Source organism: Drosophila virilis, chromosome 2 (genome assembly GCF_030788295.1).
Source record: "Drosophila virilis strain 15010-1051.87 chromosome 2, Dvir_AGI_RSII-ME, whole genome shotgun sequence".
In the NCBI taxonomy this organism is placed as follows: Eukaryota; Metazoa; Arthropoda; class Insecta; order Diptera; family Drosophilidae; genus Drosophila; species Drosophila virilis.
This window is the reverse complement of record NC_091544.1, coordinates 33,531,168-33,549,510: the sequence shown is the minus strand read 5'-3', so window position 1 is coordinate 33,549,510 and position 18,343 is coordinate 33,531,168. Positions and strand designations below refer to the sequence as shown.

The window sequence follows — 18,343 nt, the reverse complement described above, 5'->3', positions numbered from 1 at the left end:
TACTCTTGTGTGTGTTTGTATGTGTGTGCGCACATTTGTTTACGTGCGTTTAAGCAAACGTTTTGCTAATTTAAAATTGGTTTTGTGCAGCGCAGCAAATGGAAATATATTTGGGGCGAAAAATAATAATTACTGGAGCATATTTTCATAGAATTTTAAATAGAAATAAATTAATTAATTATAAGCCCACGAGAGAAGCGACTGCCCATTTAAATTTTCATCTATTTTAAGATATTTCTGTAATTTGACACTGACGAGCGACGCCAACTGAGAAGTTAATTGAAATTGTGTGGGCTACATTTCACATAATACTAGAGAGGTGGTGGGAGGTGGTTGACTTTTTTCTATATTGGCATTTGTTATGCATTCCCCCGCGCACATGGAACTGAATACCTTTTCTTTTCATAACTTCACCTTATCACATTTTTGTTCAGCATTTTGCGTCACCGCATTTTGGCATTTATTTCCTTCGCTTTTTTTTCGGAAATTTGCTCTTTATTTCTTCCTTTCAATCGGTTTACGGTCTGCACTTACATTTCTTCTTATTTATATACTTTTTTCTTTGCTTTTATAGCAATGCTTCTGTGCTTTTTTCCTGTTCGTTTTTTAAGTCGTTTTTCTTCACGCAGTCGTCGATTCCTAATGTAGCCCGACTTTTAAACTATTCACTTTTTATCTCGCAAGCCCATCTCAAGCTGCCTTTTGCTTTTCCCTTCCATTTTATTTCAACACTTTGTCGCCTTTGGCTCGACTGCAATTCCTGCTTTAATTCACTTCCTTTTGAACTTTAATTACTTTTTACCTTTCTTTTCCTAATTAGATGTGTAGTAACTTTTTCTAGTTTCAGTTTTCTATACTATAATCAGTTGGGTCTGTTTTAATAGCTCAAAGCTAATATTGTAATATATACACCTTTATTTTTAATAATTTAAAGCTTATTATAATAAATAAATGTTTCTTACTAAAAATTCAAAATTGACAAGAACTCCTTATCACAACCTATTTATTATTTATTTTTACTCGTTTTTTAATTCCAGCTATTTCTTTGCTTTTACTTTATTTTTGGCATTTTTAAATGACTGTTTTCCTGTAAGTTTAATATAGTATTTCAATAGTAACAAAACCCTTTTTATTTTTAATTACAATCTATATTCAAGATTCTATTCTCGGTACCTAGACTTCTAATGATCACATAGTGAAAATGCAATTTATAATTTGTGTCATTCTTCCCTTTAGTAGGAATCCATTTTAAGTATAAGGAGTTAAAAATATAGAAATGGCACCTATGGTCTCTTAATTTTTAAAAGGTTTCGAGACTTTCTATCTAGATCCAGATTTTTTTTTTTAAATTCTTAACTTTTTGTTCTGATTCACCTTGAAAATGCAAGTTCTAATTTAATTTGCCTTCTTCGCATAAATATTAAGTATCTGGAAACAAACTAACACACAAACGGAATATCTGTTCTACTAACATTTTTTTTCATATTCTTTCTAACTCTACATCTTTCAATAACCCATAGTTTCTGGCGTTCTAATAATACAGAAATGTCATATAAACTTCTTCGTAAACTTTTTTATGGCGTACTTTTATGTTTTCTGAACATCTTTTTCTAAAGTTTCGCGAGTTCCTTTGATCTAAAGTTTTGTACGTTGTTCGCGGTGGTTCACAGTGAGAATGCATTACAACTAATCGATATGCAATCAATTGGGTACTAAAAATAATATCACGCACTAAACGATAGCTAATTCCCGCAATCAGTCTGCGACAAATGTCAAACGCATTCAACAGATAGAACGGAGAGAAGGCTACACCACAACTGGGCGATTGCGACAATGTAAATATTGCAAGAGAAACTAAAGAATCAACAAAGAAAACAGATTTAACAGGAATACAAAAGAACAGAGGCAGGCGCTAAAAAAAAATGGGTTTGGATTTTCTAGACGAGTGGTTTTTATCACAGGGTAAGACGCATTACGCCCTTAAAAAAAAAAAAGCCCACCCACACACAAACCGTATAATCGGCACAAGAAACTTGCGTAATTGAGACCCATTTAATGTGCTCAAAGTAAATGATAAGAGTTTAGCTATTGTCACGCCATAAACAGACGCCGGCTACTTAGGCCAGATACTTGAGACTATATATATGTAAACATATACATATATATGTAACATAAATCTATATATATATTCATAATTCCAGTATCATTGAACTATGCTGCACCTGCTATAAGGTCAATCGGCTGCGCGCTCAACTGTGTCCGAGCAAGTGGCTAAAAATATGCTTTTTGTCGGCCAAAATTAATTTCAATTTCAAATTTTTCTAAATATTTTCTTTTTTATTTTGCCTTGAGAGCGTGCGCAGAGAACACTTTGGCCGCGCGTCGAGAGCGAATTTATAAAAATTGTTTTCTATTCGAAATTTTCAAGCATTTGGCGTGCTGTTTAAAATACATGAATTTAGTTTTTGAAACGCTGTCATAGGCGCTGCGTGTCGAGCAAAAAACAAGAAAAAGTTTTTAAAACCGTCTCCTCTATGTGTTTATTTGCCCCACTGTGCCAAGCGTGTATGTGTGTGTGATTGTGTGTGTGGGCGTTCTGTCTAATATATGGAAAGAAAAGAATATATGTGTCTATAAACAGCCGCTACGTGCAATGCAGCTGCATTAAACGAATCAAAAATTGAAAGAATATTGAAAAAAAAAAAATTAAATTAAATAAATTTATATATATAAATAAATCAAGCAAAATGCGCAGCATAGCAAAAAGATTTGCACAGCCAATGCCGACGATTAAGCCAGAAAATGCCAGTCAAACGCTGTCCATAACAAAAAATAAATAATAATATAAAAACTGTGCCAAAGCTTTGATAAATCTAAAAAATAAATATTTTTTTCTGAATAAAATCAAAATTGCAATAACTTTTAAACAAATCGTTGGCCATCGCATTTGAGCTTTTATGGTGCGTCCCCGATATATAATTCCGCCTCTAATGACGGCATATTTATAAGTAAAATTTTTATTTGCATGTCATGTTTAATTAACGCGAAGGCAAAACTGAATTTTTGTTAAAAAAGAAGGAAACCAAAATTTGCAAAAGGCCGTCGCACGAATAGGAGAAATGGAGAATGGAAAAGCAAAAAAAGAAGGCAAGAGAGGAAAACCATGGAAACTGGCAATGGAATAAAACAAATTCACATTTCATTCTCTCGGTGCTGCTATTTTTTTTGTGTATTTTCCTCTTTAATGTGCTTTTCTGTGTGTGCGTGTGTGTGTGTGTGTGCGTGTATGAGCGTGAGTGTGCGTTTCATTGTATACTTTGTGAAACAAGGCAAAAGCGGCAAAAGACGCAAGCGTCAGAGGCAGCACGGATTTTTTTCCGCTTTTCCGAATTTTCTTTTTTTTTTTGTTGCTTCTTTTTCGATTCTGCCGACGATTTTTTTGACTCTCGCTGGCACAAAGAACCTGAAATTAAATATTTTCGCCTTTTACATATCGGAGGCACAGTGGCATAGCAAATTGTTAGCTGTCGTTTGTTGTTGCTGCTGTTGTTGTTGCTATTGTTGTTGTTGTGGCAGTTAGCTGAAAATGCATGGGATTAAACGCGTAACATTGCTTGTTAGAGCCGGACAATTTGGCCAATTTGAACAGTTTTAGACGCCGTTTGTTACTATGACACAAAGGCCTACATTCTATCTGTGCAAAAACATACACGCTAACAATATCAACAACAAAAACAACAGCAGCAGCAGCAACAACAAATGCGCCGCCAGCTAATGAGCGCATCCATTTAAAAATAAATTCTCAAAGTGAAACATACCCAAATATATACGGAATTGAGTATTGAAAATATTTTAAACAGCTGTTGCTCATCGTCCACAGCACAGAGATTTAAATAAATAGCACAACAAGCAAATCACAACAACAAGCGAACAAAAATAAAAATATATATACACAAAAAATATACAAAAAAAAAAAATTGTACAAAAAAAAAATTAAGAAAGAAAAAACAACTTTTGGACAAGTGGCGAGTGAACCAAGTGTCGTGTTGGCCCCATCGCCCACCCACCCCGCGCTGGTGCTAATGTGCAAAGTTTGTGTTTTCATCAACAACAAGAATAACAACAACAACAAAAAGAACGCGGCATAAAAATCACAGAAAATTATTAAAAAGTGTGTGCAAATAGACGAGGTAAAGTGGGCGAACAGCAAAAACAACAACAACCCCTGGAGAATTAACAGAACGGAAAACAGTTGCTGAGTTGCCCTGAAATGCCCTTCGTGACGCCCCGTAGCACCACAACAACAACAAAAGCAGCACCGGCAGCAGCAGCTGGCCCCGGCAGCAGCAGCGGACGCACCACATTTCGTCCACCATGGGTGAAAGAGGATGCGGCCACAAAGCCAGCGACAACGCCCTGGGCCAAAAAGGCAACAGCCGCCAAGGAGAATGGTGAAGAGGCAGCCCCGGCAGCAACAACCAGCAATAGCAAAGCAAAGGCAACAACAACAACCACAGCCAAGAAGACAGCGGAAGAGCTCGTGAAGAAAACTGCAGCAGCAACAACAACAGCAGCTGCCAAAAAGCAAGCGGAGCCCGTGAAAAAACCAGTGCCAGAACCAGCAAAGAAATCAGCTGTAGAGCCTGTTAAGAAAGTGGCGGCCAGTTTGGCAACAAAAAAACCAGCGGCCAAGAAGAAGGAGCCAACGCCACCGCCCGAATCCTCCTCCGAGGAAGAAGAAAGCGAAGAGGAGGAGGAGGAAAGTGAAGAAGAAACTGAATCCGAGGAGGAAGCGACCGAAGAAGACGAAGAGGAGGAAGAAGATGACGACGACGACGACGACGAAGACGACACCACGCTAGATGCCACGCTGCCGGAGCATGTAAAGAAGGCCGCACAGCTGCGTCCGACGCAGATCAACAAGAAGCCGGAGCCGCAGGAAAGTGAGTTAACACAACGTTTCACTTTAGAGAAACCCAAATTGCGCAGCGTTGTGGTCAAGCGCGACAAATCGATGAAAAAATTGGCTCCCGATGATGACGATGAGGCCGTCGAAGGCGAAACGGAGGAGGAGCGCGAGCGTCGTCTGCGCTTCAAGCTGGAGAAACCGAAATTACGGCACGTGAAGCGCGAGGAGAAGCCGTTGCCCAGCAAGAGCACTGATAATCTGCTAAAAATTCGGCCAGTGCTGAAAAAGGTACCCAAAGTTGATGAAATTCTCAAAGAACCCAAAGAAGAACCCAAGCCCGAATTCAAGACCAAAACCCTGAGGAAAGCGCCCTCAATAAAACGCGAACCGAGCATCAAAAATGGTAAGTGACGATTCCGCGACCGACCCTGCGAGCGGAAGATCGAGCCGCAACTCCGGATGCTAAGCAAACAATTCCCGATTAACAACTCTAATGGATCGCCAAAAACAAAAAACAAATGCTGTAAATATATTAAAACACGCGCTTCGCTAATGTCTAAGACACAACTCGAGTAATTCAGCCGAAATATGCATATTTTTAGTGGGTATTTTATAGGGTTTTTTCAAATACTAGCCAGATGCTATATCAATGAACACGGCCGTGTGCATTTTTTGTATATTAACCTGTCCATTGATTGCCCTCTAACACTCTATTGCCCTCTCTATCTCTTTTGTTGGTTGCCCGCCACCTCTCTCGCTCTCCCCTCACCCTTTCTATTTTTTATTAAGGGGCATTAAAATGCTGGCGCATAGGCAAGGCCGATAGACGTCACATCAAATGAATAAAATATAAGAGACACACTCTGCAAAACGTAGCGTATGAGCGATATTTTAGATGTAGCAGCACAGGTATTGCTCATACATCTAGTATAACGATTCAGAGGTGGAAGCGTGAGCTTAATAATAAGAATTTAATTTCATTATTAATTTCCCATGCCATATCAAAATATTAAATTTAATTGAATTTAATTAAATAAAGTCCGTATAAATCACATCTACTCAAGAACAACATAAAAAATATTAAATTTGATAAATATCTTGAGTAAATAAAATATATAAAAAATTTTAATAAATTTGTGTATAGAACAAAACTTCAATTCTTGAAAGTTCAAACATTTTTAATATTATTATCATTAATTGACAATTTTAATAAAACTCAATCCAAGGCCAAAACATATATAAATATATAGACAGACTATTTCTCCATTCATATAAGATACAAATTCTTCAATTTTGTAAAAAGTAGAAAGGTTAAATTTTGTAGGCTTAACGAAGGATTGAGCAAAGACAGAAAGAGAGAGCGAGTGAGCGAAGAGAGATCAGCTATTAAAAGATTAAGACTTACCAGCAATTGTAAGGTTCTTCTATTAAACCAGAACCAAAACGTATTTTCCCTTTTCCTTAATTCCTATTGTAAATCCATTCGAAATCGATATATATAGAGAATATATCTATAAATTATCACCTTTTTTGGTATGAAACTTGTATAACTTATAAAAAAGGGAATCTACCTTAGAATCCTACCGAATAATCAGACAGAGTGTGAACAACTTGCACTCCTGCACTCGTGAATGTTTTATCTAGGCAAAACAAATTCATATTGTCATCAGTTTTGATAGGTTTCTCTAAAAAGAACACAATTCCAACTTTATCCATCCAAATAGAAACCATATGAATGCCAAAACCCGCTAAGACTAGTCAAAACATAGCTAAAATTTAAAATTCAAGTATAATGTATGTTATATTACTTTCATACCCATGTCCCAAGCTATTTGCTATTTATGCCAGACGACATTTCCAACTTCAGTTGGGATTCCAGCATATAAAAAAAAAGGAAAAACCAGAAAAGAAAAAATACTCTGTGTGAGAAACAAATGCAATTCTGTTGCATGTTTTATTATGCATGACGGAATATTTTTAGTCATGTGACCATCTCTAGACTATATATATATATATATATATATATGTACCTGTTACTCAATGCACATGTGTGTGTAGGTCCATTCAGGTCCAACTGAAGAACGCAGCTAGAGCAGTTTGTGTGTATATTGCACCTATGAGAGTACTCTCGTACTGCGTATAGGAATATAAGTATTAAATGAAAACATTTCATCAAAAATTTGTGAGCCCAAACAAAAACGACAAAGCACATAAGGACACACACACACACACACACACACACACACACACACACACACACACACACACAAACACACACACAAACACACACTCACATACACACACACACATACACAGAGAGGGCTAAAAAGCAATATAAATAACATATTTTATTTATTAAATTTTTAGTAAGTGCTGTGCATTGAGTCGAAAGAGGCGCAAAACGGTTTTCCCACCCACCGATCAAAAGGCCAAAATACAAATTATTATTATTAAAATAGAAAAGACCAAGAGCACAAAAAAAAAAAAGCAAAAGAATTTTCCAAATTTTAGGTACACTTTGTAATATTCGAAATGCATATTGTAGCTGCAGGCGTGGACAAATTTTAATACTCAATTTGAGAATTATCACTGTGAGTTGCATAAGTTAACAAATTGAAAAGCAAAGGCCCCCTCGGGGTGCATCAAACATGAAGTGTAAAGCCCATTAAGTGACAGTAACGCGCAAAGGGTGCACGTTTAAGGTGTGCGGGACGGGGCATGCTTGCCAGCATGGCCTAATCAGTGGGCAATAACGTGACCGCAAATGCGTCCTAATCTTTGCCAGGCAAACAAAAGGCAACCTTCGAGTGGGGTTTGTGAGAAAAGTAGCAAGGAGATGAGGTGTTGAGCGGGTGAGCGTGCGGAGGGTCGAGGGTTAAGAAAATGCGAAAAGGCAGAACTTGGGCAGGTCACTCAACAAAATGGTAACCGCTGTGCCCAATGTTTGTCCTTTAAAGCAGTCACATAAAGAGGAAAGAAGTGAGCATGACTAGCATTTACCCTGGAATGTATTCCAGCTTATATATATACACACACAAAAAAATAAATAACTACATTCGATAAAAACATATTTTTTAAGTTGATATTAATTAATTTCCACACTTAATATCAATCGTTATAATAATTGTTTGCTATTAATTTTAAAATTCATATTCAATATGTATATAATTATGAAAAAATATTGCACATTCGGTATATGCCGATTTATCGAAAGATATCGCTCTCTAAAGTGGATATAGATTAAATTCCAGATTCAATTTTTTTCATTATTTTAAATCATTTTTTATTATTTTAATTTATAGATCGATATTTACATACGATATTTGCTGATTTCAAAGACATTTAAAATTCTATATATTTATTGATTTACACGATGGACCTATGGATAAATTCAATATATATTGATTTCTACAATTTAACCTAATATCCTGCTAAAAAAAGGATTTTTTTTTTCGAAATAATAGGACTCTTGCTCCTAGACTCTGAGAAAGTCAATTGAGTTCCTCCTGCCTATCAGAAGTACTTGCACCCAACCATTATTCCCTACTGTTTAACCATTTCCAATGGGTATTGCGTATAAAAAAGCCAAGAAAAAAAGGCAACAATGCAGACAGAAAAGAAAAACATTTATTTAATGTGCTCGGACGACGTCTTGGGCCGACTTTCTGGGTGTTTTCATCTCTCTTTTTATGGTCTAAGTAAAATTCATGATTATTGCTCATTGTGTCAAAACTACAACATAAAGTGGAATGTTTAAAACCAGATGAGGATAGATGAGTGGAAAAGGCACTTTCGTAGATGGTTTCTGTTTTGTTTCTCGAGCGGCCTTAAAGCCAACAACTATCAATAGATGGGAAGACAGGGAACACAGAGTAACAGTTCGTACTCGTAAGGACAAAAGCTGGCCAAGATATATGGCCATGTGCTTGATATAGTCGAACTAAATGCGCCATTTATATTCAAATATACGCACTAAAAAAAAAAACAAACGAAAAAACGAACAAAAATAACAAAAAAAATATATATATAAAATAAGGAGGCCGCAAAGCCTCAGCAAATGTCTTGAAAGGACAAGCGGATGGACAAAAAATTATATATATATATTTCTTTATTTAAATGAGCCTGCCCTATATAGCAGCATCTATATCGATGTGTGCGTGTGTATGTGTGTGAACGTGTGTTACGGCTGTGCTATATTCCCTTTCATTTCATTTTTTATTAGCTACGTTTTTGGCTGCCATTAGAAATGTGAACTTTCAATAGGTGCAGCGATGTGGGGTTGGTAGGGGATTCTTTTGGTGGGCATAAAAGATGATTAGGCCAATTCAAATTTGGTCATGACGCATTCACGTTGCCAATATTTACACTGAACGACATTAATATGGTCCACTAAACAAATAATTTCCAAATTATTTGTAAAGACTGCGCGCTTCTACGTTGATGCATATGCTGTGACATGTGTTTTATGAGCTGGAAAGTTCTGATATTTTATATCGCATTAAGTTTTGAAAATTACAAATAGCCAGGGGACAACCAAATTGACCCCAGCATGGCCAGAACTAAAATGCGAAGAATACACAAGAAGCTTTTTAGATGTGAAATTTACAAAACGGAGGCTTAAAATTGCTGAAATAATAAATTGGATATTTTTAAATGAAGCTATTATGCATTTATTGCCAAAGGTGCTGTATGAGTGAAGATTTATAATTGAAATAATATGCATAAAAGTATTTTTTTTTAAGCAATTTAAAAGCTTAAATTAAATTAATACGCTCTTTCTTAGTCTACACCTGCAGTTAGTCAGAAGAGGAGCTCTTTGGGAAATTTAATTTTCCAAAATATAAATCTTGCTCTCTTTCTTCTTCTCTTTCTCTCTCTTGTACTTACTCTCTCGACAGCGCATAAAACTTGTTAATTCTTCTTTGTGCGACATCCGCAACGCTTTCACATAGTATGATACCTAGCTAGTTATAAGCAAATTATTTCTATAATTTGAACCGGCGACTTCTTGTCTGCCGTTTTAACGCTCAACAGAGTCCCATAACGTTACATTTTTCATGCAAACATTGGCCAGCTCTTTTCGGAATTTGCCACAACCGCATCTAAGAGCTCACTTTCAATCCAAAGGAAAGCTTAAGTTATTTCAGGAAACTTAAAAAGGGCATAATGAAACAACCTTTAATAGAGCAATCGTAAGCGCTCATTTAAAACAGTTACCATGTTGCCTAGTGTGGTTAGTTGGCCACAAATGAGCTGGCAATACATAGTTATTAACTAGATGAAAAACGTTAATCAGGCGCCTGCAGCCCGACTGGGATTAGGGGCTGTCAGTTTTTACCAGTACGGTTGGGGACTGTAAAATATGGCAGACTCTCCGCGCAGCGCTTCATCATGGCAGAAAAGCTCAGACAATGGCGAACAAAGTCAGTCATCAAAGTGGAGTCCATGCTAATGCCCCCTCCAAGCCCCACCCAGCCCAACTCTGTGCTCGGCGCACAGCGTGATTCAATGACAACGGCAACATTTGTGCATGCATAGAATATTCTCAGTTGATGATAACACAATATGGGGCAGGCGAGAGAGAGAGAAGGAGAGAGTAACAAGAAGATCTACGGGAGGGGATGGTGGTTTAGGTTGGGGCTACACAAAATTTATGTTTACATACCCCGCTATTCATTTCGGCGTCGTTGTAAGTGCGGGCTTTTGCGGTATATTAAGTGGGAGCATCAACTCGAAAGACGAGAGATACTGCTCAGCATTTTATTTAAATAAGAAATAATTTTGTCGACATGAATGAATGAATGAAGAGTTTTATCTGGGCTACACGGCTACCCAAGTTTGGGTAAGTTTTTTGTTTGTGAGACAGTGTGTGCGGCTGTACGGGTGGGTGTATGTATGGGGCGGAAGGGTGTGTGCGCGGGTATGTGCACAGATTTAGGTAGCCGCTTTTGCCATAGCTTTGCCATAAATTACTAAAACGAATTAAGCGAAACTTACTAAACGAGCGCTCAATTGGCTGCCCAAAAAGTTGACCACGTATTTTAATCAGTGACTACAAATGGCAGCCAACAAAAAAAAAAAAAAAAAACAATGACCCAGCAGGCAGCAGCTGGGCTACACAGGGACATTAACATGCAGCCGGTTAGCTGCCAGACAATAATCAAGTTTAGCGCTGATTTCATTGAGCCAAAGTAACACAAGTTCGGGATTAGTTTCAAAGCCCAGGTGCAGAGCACACAGATATATATATACATATGTATATAGGAGTAGTAGGAGCAATAGTAATAAGAAGCAGCATCTAATGCACCACAAAGAGGCAGCCAAGCACTTAAAGATTAAGTGCAGATTCAGTCGGGCGCGTCGAGTGAGCAAACCCAAAGCAAAAAAAAAGTAAAGACACAGGCCAAACAAAAGGAGAGAAGCTGAAGGGGGTTACAAAATGATTCTGGAGCTGGGCAGGACAGGGGAGAGTGGATGGTTGGCTTTGCCCTGGGTTCATTCAAACAAAGCTAATTAACAGATTTGTCAGCTTTTCATCACTTGGTTCGCGCGCGCGCACGGCCATTGTCTTAAGCAGTTGTTTGACTTTTGCACTTTTTTAACAACAACAAAGAAAAGTCAGCAACCTGCGGGGGAGACTCGGGGTTTCAGGGTTTTAACTCTGAAAGTATCTGCAAAGAATGCAAAGTATTGTACACAAAGTGTGCACAAGCGATACGGGCATACATACATAATATTTGTGTACAGAAAAAATAAAAATAAAAATAAACTCGCTCAATTGCTAATTACAAGGCCGAACTTGAAAGTAAAAGAATGGTAAATTTGTGGAACTTGGCAACTTGTTAGGCCAGCAATTTAAGCGGAAATTTATTGGGGCAACGTTACGAAACAGCTGGCAGCAAACATTACAGGCTAATTGGGCCCAGTTAACCAAAAATGTGTGCAGGCAAAAGCGCATCACAGACTTTAAGCCAACTAAACTGAAACTAAAACCCAAAATTCAAACCCGAACTAAAGGCGAGTCAAGCGCAACGCACAAAAGAAACTGCTAAAAAAGAAAAAAAATTGAAAAATATTTTTCAAGGCTTAACGAAGATTAAATACCCTAGCTTTGTGGAACATATGCGAATTGTACGTCAAGGTCAAAGTTTTAGAATAATATTTAGAAATGAGTTTGCAGCTGTTCAGATTGTAAACCTTTTTTCCCTTTATATTCCACATGCGCGGGTGGAATTTGTGAAAAAATGTTTAAATACATTTGAGTTCAATTAAAATTTTTGAATGTATATAATATACATAACAACCAGAGCTACCAACTTTAAAAAATGTTCTGGTTACTTCGGTTCACGGTTTGAACCAGCGCCCTGCGATTAGTTACGTTGTGTGAACGTCGTTTCAGGCATGCATGAACCCAGTTTTTGCTTTAAACCTTGCTTTCGCATATATTTTCTTAAATTTTTAATCCAAATTTAAATATGTACCTACGCTTTAATTAAATTTACGATTGACATTTATTAAAAATTGCGCCTTATGCTCAACATATTGCTAGATGTATATATTTTACTCTATTTTTATATCTCTACCTAAAATATGGGTGTATGCAAGGGTTGGAGTCAAAGGTTATTTTGAAAATATTGAAAACATTTTTGGGAAAAATTATGTCTTTAAGAATCACTTGGCTTGGTTTCGTATTTGGTTCATAGTAAAAAAATAAATTAGATATCCGGGTACCAACCATTTGGGCTTAAAACGGATTATATTATACTATGTCAAACTATCGCATGTAAATTTCTGAAAGATATTTCTAACATATCTTGAAAACCAAATAGGATTTAAAATAAGCAGAATTATCGATCGATTGCTAGACGTACATGTCTATATGCTAGATAGCCGCTTTATTATAACGTGAAGCAATGCTGATGGGATTGTGCCTATATACATATTCATAGCACAGCTCCTTCCTTAAATGTCAAGTTCTCTCTATGAAAACCAAAAAGTTTTTCAAAACAAAACTGAATTATAGACTGATTGTTTCTATGTTATATAAAGTTGTCCGAGTCAGCCTCGCGATATATACACTGTTCGCGACAAAAATATAAGTTTTTTAAGGATATTGTAAGAATAGTTTGCATAGTAACATTTGGACAGACGAATTATAACGACTCTTCGACTGATACTGATCATGAGTGTATATATATTTTATGGGTCCAACTATGTCTGCTTCTATGCAATACACATTTCAAGACAGATTTACAATACCCTTTGCTAGTGTATAAAAAATGCAATCAAAGTTTTAGCCGACTGCCAGTGGGGGGTTGTGTGTGGAGAAAGGGGGTAAGGGGGAATTTGCGAAGCATTAGGTGTTAAGGCAATAAAACAAATTGGGTTGTGGTGCAGCTGAGATACGTGGGTTGGGTTGGCGCCACGGCAGTAACTTTTCAATCTCTGCCAATGTAGAGCAACTTCAGACACACGAATTGGAATGTAAAGGCAAAACCCCCTCACCCTTCCCTCTCCACACACATACACCCAACAACGAGCCCCACAATTCAAGACTAAACTCAATTGATATGTATGGCCTGCAGCTAAAAAGGAGGAAGCGGTAGAAAATGGGAGCTGGTAAAACTTGACGCAAAAAACAAACTGACACAAATTGCAAACTCATTAAATTAAAATTATATTTAATAAACGCGAGTGCACGCAACGCTAAACGATTTATGCGCTAAAATAAAAACAAGCAAAAAAAAAAAAAAACAACTCTAAAAAAAAACCTAAAATAAAAGCTCGACCATTCAACTGCAAATCCACCCTACACACAGTTAAGCCCACAGCTAACCGTTTACTCTACCTATTTTTTGCTTTTTTTGATTTTGTTGCAGTTCCCGCGCCGCCGCCGCTCCCCTCTTTGGTGCCAAAGGCGCCGCCACCGCCGCCGCCGCCATTGGTGCCGGGCGAGAAGCGGGTGCTGAGCGACACGCAAAAGAAAACGCTTGAGAAGCTCAAGTAAGTGGCCAAGCGCAGATGCTGGTTGCTTTCAACTAAGCCACCATTTATTTCATTTTGCACAGAACGCGACCTCGCAGACGTCCCGACTGGTCCGAGATGATGAAAGAGGTGGAGAGCGGTAAGAAGCTGCGCCACGTAGCATGCAACGACAGGTGAGCAGCTCATTAGCCATTATATATAAATAAATGGGTCCAGTTCAGCCACAATCGATTGCAAATGGAGTCGTTCCAAGTGCAGCTGTGGAAAATAACTGGCAAGTAAAAAAGGGTTTTCTCTCAACAAATTAATTCAATACAGATATCAAATTAATCTGGAACTCAAAGGAAAGTCCACAAGTTATAAATCAGAAGAAACGCTTTACTTTTCACCAAGTTACGAAAGTTTCAAATTTGAAGTTTGAAGAAATTAAAGTTGGTTATTTTTTATACACTTTCTTAGCAGGTTGTCTGCATACGATATCAAAAACTTCCTACTGCAGTCATTCGCAGACTTTGCTATCGACTCGAGGATTGCAGGCGCCTTGGCACGCTTGAGGCTTTAACTTGTAGAGAATTTCAAACGTCCAGCAACGTAAAAAGTACTGAGTGCTTAACAGAGTCCATTTTCTGTGTACTCATTCACAACCAACAACTGTTTTAGCTTAAAAGCCTCAACCTTTAACAACCAAGAGTAGGAAATCCTTTCAAGTTTAAATTTTTCTCATTTTCGAAATGATGAAAATAAAACTTTAGAAAGCTGAATTTTAATCTAATTAATCCGATCAAAATAGTGGGGCACATTGAGGATACATTAGGGACCCACTCGGTGACCATTAGGGCCCCCATTGCCACCATTATGTAAGAATCTAAAAAAATATGTTAAAAATGTTCAATTTAAAATCCTTTTGCAGAAAATCTGATGACAAAGTGTCACAAGATTTTAATGACGAAAATCAAATGCAAATAAAATTTTACGATACTATGTACCAAAAGCAAAAGATATTAAAACGTGTATTAAATCCTTTTATATGTTTCGAACCCAAGAAAAGAAGTTGTGTGATTCTCAAAAACTTGTTAAAAATTTTGCAATTTAATAAATGGACAAAATTTGGAATAAAGAACAGATTCTTCTTAGAAATATAATGCATTAAATATGCAAACTTTATTTTTTCTTTTAGATCTCAGCCCATATTGACATGCAAATCGATGACCAAAGTGGATGATAAATTCATCTATGAGACAGAGAAGGATAATTCGCATAATAAGCTGCTCAAGCAGATTCAGGGCGGCGTAAGGCTGCGTCCTACACAGACAAACGATCGCAGCAAGCCGATATTGGGGGGCTTGCGCAAGTTCCGCCGCCAGATGACCATCGAGGAGCAGCTCCACAAGTCGCAGTCAAAGGTCAATATGTTGAGCGAGGCGCCCAGCAGTAATGCCCTGGGTCCGAACAGTGTCACAGCGCTCGGAGCGGGCGGCTCGAGGCCCAGCATAGTGTCTACCATGTCCATAGACGAGGAGAGTCCCGATGAGCTGGACGACATTGACAAGATACGCGACGACTTGCAGAGCACCAAGCAAATGCTGGCCCTTGAGCTGCGCAATCGTGAGGCCCAGGAACGGGAAAATAAAAAGCTCTTGGCCAAAATACGCACTCTCGAAACGGAGCTGGAGCGTGAGAAATCGCGCGAAAAGAATCTCGAATATGGCTCGAATGTTATTGTGGCCACCATGGATCCCACGCCCACCTCCGAGCAGGCGTACGTCAATTCCCTAAAACGTGAGGTCGAGGATGCGCGCAAGGTGTCCAAGGAGGTGGAAAAGAACTATCATGATACCAGCGAGCTGCTTGTCGAGGCGAAAACGGAAATCGAGGAACAAAAGCGACAGATACAATTGCTTGAGCGCAAATTGGCAGCTGCGCTGCAGGTAAGCGACAGCGCCGTCGGGGCGCCCCCACCAACTTAACAACTGTGGGCGTGGCACTAGACTAGTAGAAGATGCCGTGTGTTGTCAGTTGTTGTCAGTTGAAGCTCTAGCTGGGGTCATAACCCACACATATCCACCTGTTCTCGCACATTTTCAGCGCCGTCTGCGTTGCCGCCCCCCGAGCGACAGCTCAGCCTAAAAAAACCAAACAAAAAATTCTAAAAAACCAGCTAACAAAGCAATCGCAATTAGTCGCTTTCGCATTGATTGTAGTTTTTTTTTTTTGTAGTCATTGTTGTAGTTGTAGCAGCACCTACGATAAATAATTACATATCAGCTGACAACACGACACACATTCTTGAGACATTTGTGGGGAGGGGCTGCAGAGACGTGGGCGGGTTGCTGAAATCTACCGCGCCAATAAGCGAGATTCTTTGTCTCAATTTGAAACTTGAAACGTTTTCAAGACTTTTTTCTGCTCAGCCGTCTTTTTTCTCTTTTTGTCCTCTCAACCCTCAGTCACACCTATTCTCTATTTCTTCTTTCTCTCCCTCTTTTCCACTCTGTATCTCTTTCTTCTCTCTCTCCCTTTTCTCTCCTCTATCTTTCACATGCCTTCCGTCTCTCTGTCATAATATCCTTGGCGCACCTCTTTATTTCTATATTTCTTAATTTCTCTTTCCCTCTACCTCCCCCCCACCCTACCGCATGCTCTCTTCAACTTGCTTTCTTCTCTTTTAAAATACGCCCCTCTATACGATTCGCATAGCTGCAGGTAAGGCTCACTATATGATTAACGGCACCAGCTTACAATCTCTCAGCTACTATCTTAACCTCCCGTCATCGAAATCTTCAAGGTGTTATGCACACTTTACACGCACAATATGAGTTTCCCAAACGAAGATTAGATTTTGTAATATTAAGAAAATCGATTTAAATAGACAAAGACAACGCTTTTGCTTATTTTCTATACTCCGCATACTAAAAACATTAACCGATTTAACCAACGCAATCGCTATTTATATAAGGCAAATACGACTCCAAGCACTAACAGACCGCATATTAGTTTTCGCTTTGCTTACGACGTCGACGAGGACGAGGACGAAGACGATGATTACTACGGTGCGAGGGTAACCAATAACAAGGTAATGCCCACAGATGCATTCGGTCAGGCGTTGCGTTTGGCGAGATGTTTTCCTAATCCACCCATCTATTGTAAAAATGTAGGGAGGTGGCTCAGCGGACGGCTCCAGAAGACCCAGCGATGCGCATTTCGGACGCGACAGCTCTCCCGAACTGGAGCTGGAGATGAGCGAAAGTGATCCCGACGAGCCCGAGGAGAAGAAGACAGAACGACGCGAGCGCCGAATGGGCAAAGAGGTGAAGGTGCTGCGCAGCAAGCTGACAAAGCTGAAAGTCAAGGAGGAGGCCGCCAAGAAAGAGAAGGATGCACTGAAGCAAGCCATGAAGAAGAATCATGTTATACTCAAGTAGAGCGGCCAAATATTATAGTGAATTTGTGATTATAAAAGATTTCTTGCAGAGAGGAGAACAAAAAGTTCAAAAAGCTGGAGAAGGAAGTGCAAAAGATGGCCGCATCGATGAAGCTGGACGAAGACGAAATCGATGCCGAGGACAAAGATGATGAAGAGGCAGCCGAAGAAGAGCACGAGGAAGAAGAGGCAGAGTCCGAGGAGGAGTCAGACGAATCGGAATCTGAAGAAAGCGAAGAGGAATCGGCCAGCGAATCCGAAGCGGAAGTAAGTACACCATCTGGGAGGCATCTCTTTATCTGAATAAATGATTGATGGAAATGATTGACTGACTGACTGATTGATAAACATGCAAGACATCAGAAAAAAGTCAGGCACGGGCAATACCGGATAATATCTGTCAACTTATTTATATATATTTAGATATATATATATATATATATTTATATGCACGGTTTACCTCTGCTCCTTAGGATGCCGCCAATTCCGCCAAGAAATGCAATTTGGAGCCGCGCGTAAAGAAGCACGAGAGTCGCTTTGCTGCTATGAAGAAATGCAATGTGCTGCTGCAGGCCAATGTGGACAATTTGCAGGATCAAATTTCACAGGTGCGCTCCAGGGCCACCAATCTCCAGGACGAACTGGATGCGGTAATTGCCGATTTGGGTTTCTAGGCGCATTAATCACAACAACAAAAACAGCTGCTGCTCCCAGTAAAAAAGAATCGAATGTACAACGTGTTTGTTTACTGTTTGCGTAGTGTTCCTTTTTTCAATGTATTTAAATATAATTATATTATCGACATATGTAAATTCAAGGCACACTATGTATTCACGTTCCAATTGCAAGTTGGTTTATTTCACTGTAATTGTTTTCTCTCGCCGGCAAATTGCGTGTTTGTTTGTTTTTAGTACTTATCGCTTTTCGAGTACTTTTTGCGTTTTGTTGTGGCAACCGGTGGCGCCGACGCGCTGTTAGCAAAGTTAATAGCACTGAAAGGTTACACTATGTTAAGCAACTGTTAATGT

At 38.8% G+C, this 18,343-nt stretch overlaps 2 protein-coding genes across 7 annotated transcripts in view; one reads left to right on the top strand and one right to left on the bottom strand.

Moving 5' to 3' along the window:
• LOC6632289 (trichoplein keratin filament-binding protein) overlaps positions 1–17,916 on the bottom strand; it is a 36,304-nt gene extending 18,388 nt beyond the window's left edge. The window contains exon 1 of the mRNA XM_002056695.4: positions 17,776–17,916. The gene's annotated coding sequence lies outside the window, so the exon portion shown is untranslated. The remainder of the gene's footprint in view (positions 1–17,775) is intronic.
• sals (sarcomere length short) lies at positions 1,945–18,127 on the top strand. 6 transcript variants are annotated; one of them, XM_070207707.1, is made up of 9 exons: positions 2,487–2,565; positions 3,881–5,312; positions 13,789–13,912; positions 13,978–14,067; positions 15,072–15,822; positions 16,851–16,967; positions 17,050–17,312; positions 17,366–17,582; positions 17,789–18,127. In XM_070207707.1, the coding sequence occupies exons 2-9, from the start codon at positions 4,271–4,273 to the stop codon at positions 17,987–17,989; spliced, it is 2,805 nt and encodes a 934-aa protein (XP_070063808.1). In that variant the 5' UTR covers positions 2,487–2,565; positions 3,881–4,270; the 3' UTR covers positions 17,990–18,127. The 6 variants fall into 6 exon arrangements, with proteins under 6 accessions (XP_070063809.1, XP_070063808.1, XP_002056729.1 ...); XM_070207708.1 differs by lacking the exons at positions 2,487–2,565; positions 3,881–5,312 and adding an exon at positions 1,945–1,962; XM_002056693.4 differs by lacking the exon at positions 2,487–2,565 and having other exon boundaries at positions 3,599–5,312.
• Positions 18,128–18,343: the final 216 nt, after the last annotated feature.

What these genes read in the sequence shown, in the direction of transcription:
- sals (XM_070207707.1), top strand. Translation starts at nt 4,271, where the DNA reads ATGCCCTTCGTGACGCCCCGTAGCACCACAACAACAACAAAAGCAGCA. An exon ending in AAAACGCTTGAGAAGCTCAA is followed by an intron (nt 13,913 to 13,977) that starts GTAAGTGGCCAA and finishes CATTTTGCACAG; the next exon opens with AACGCGACCTCGCAGACGTC. An exon ending in CCAGCGAATCCGAAGCGGAA is followed by an intron (nt 17,583 to 17,788) that starts GTAAGTACACCA and finishes TCTGCTCCTTAG; the next exon opens with GATGCCGCCAATTCCGCCAA.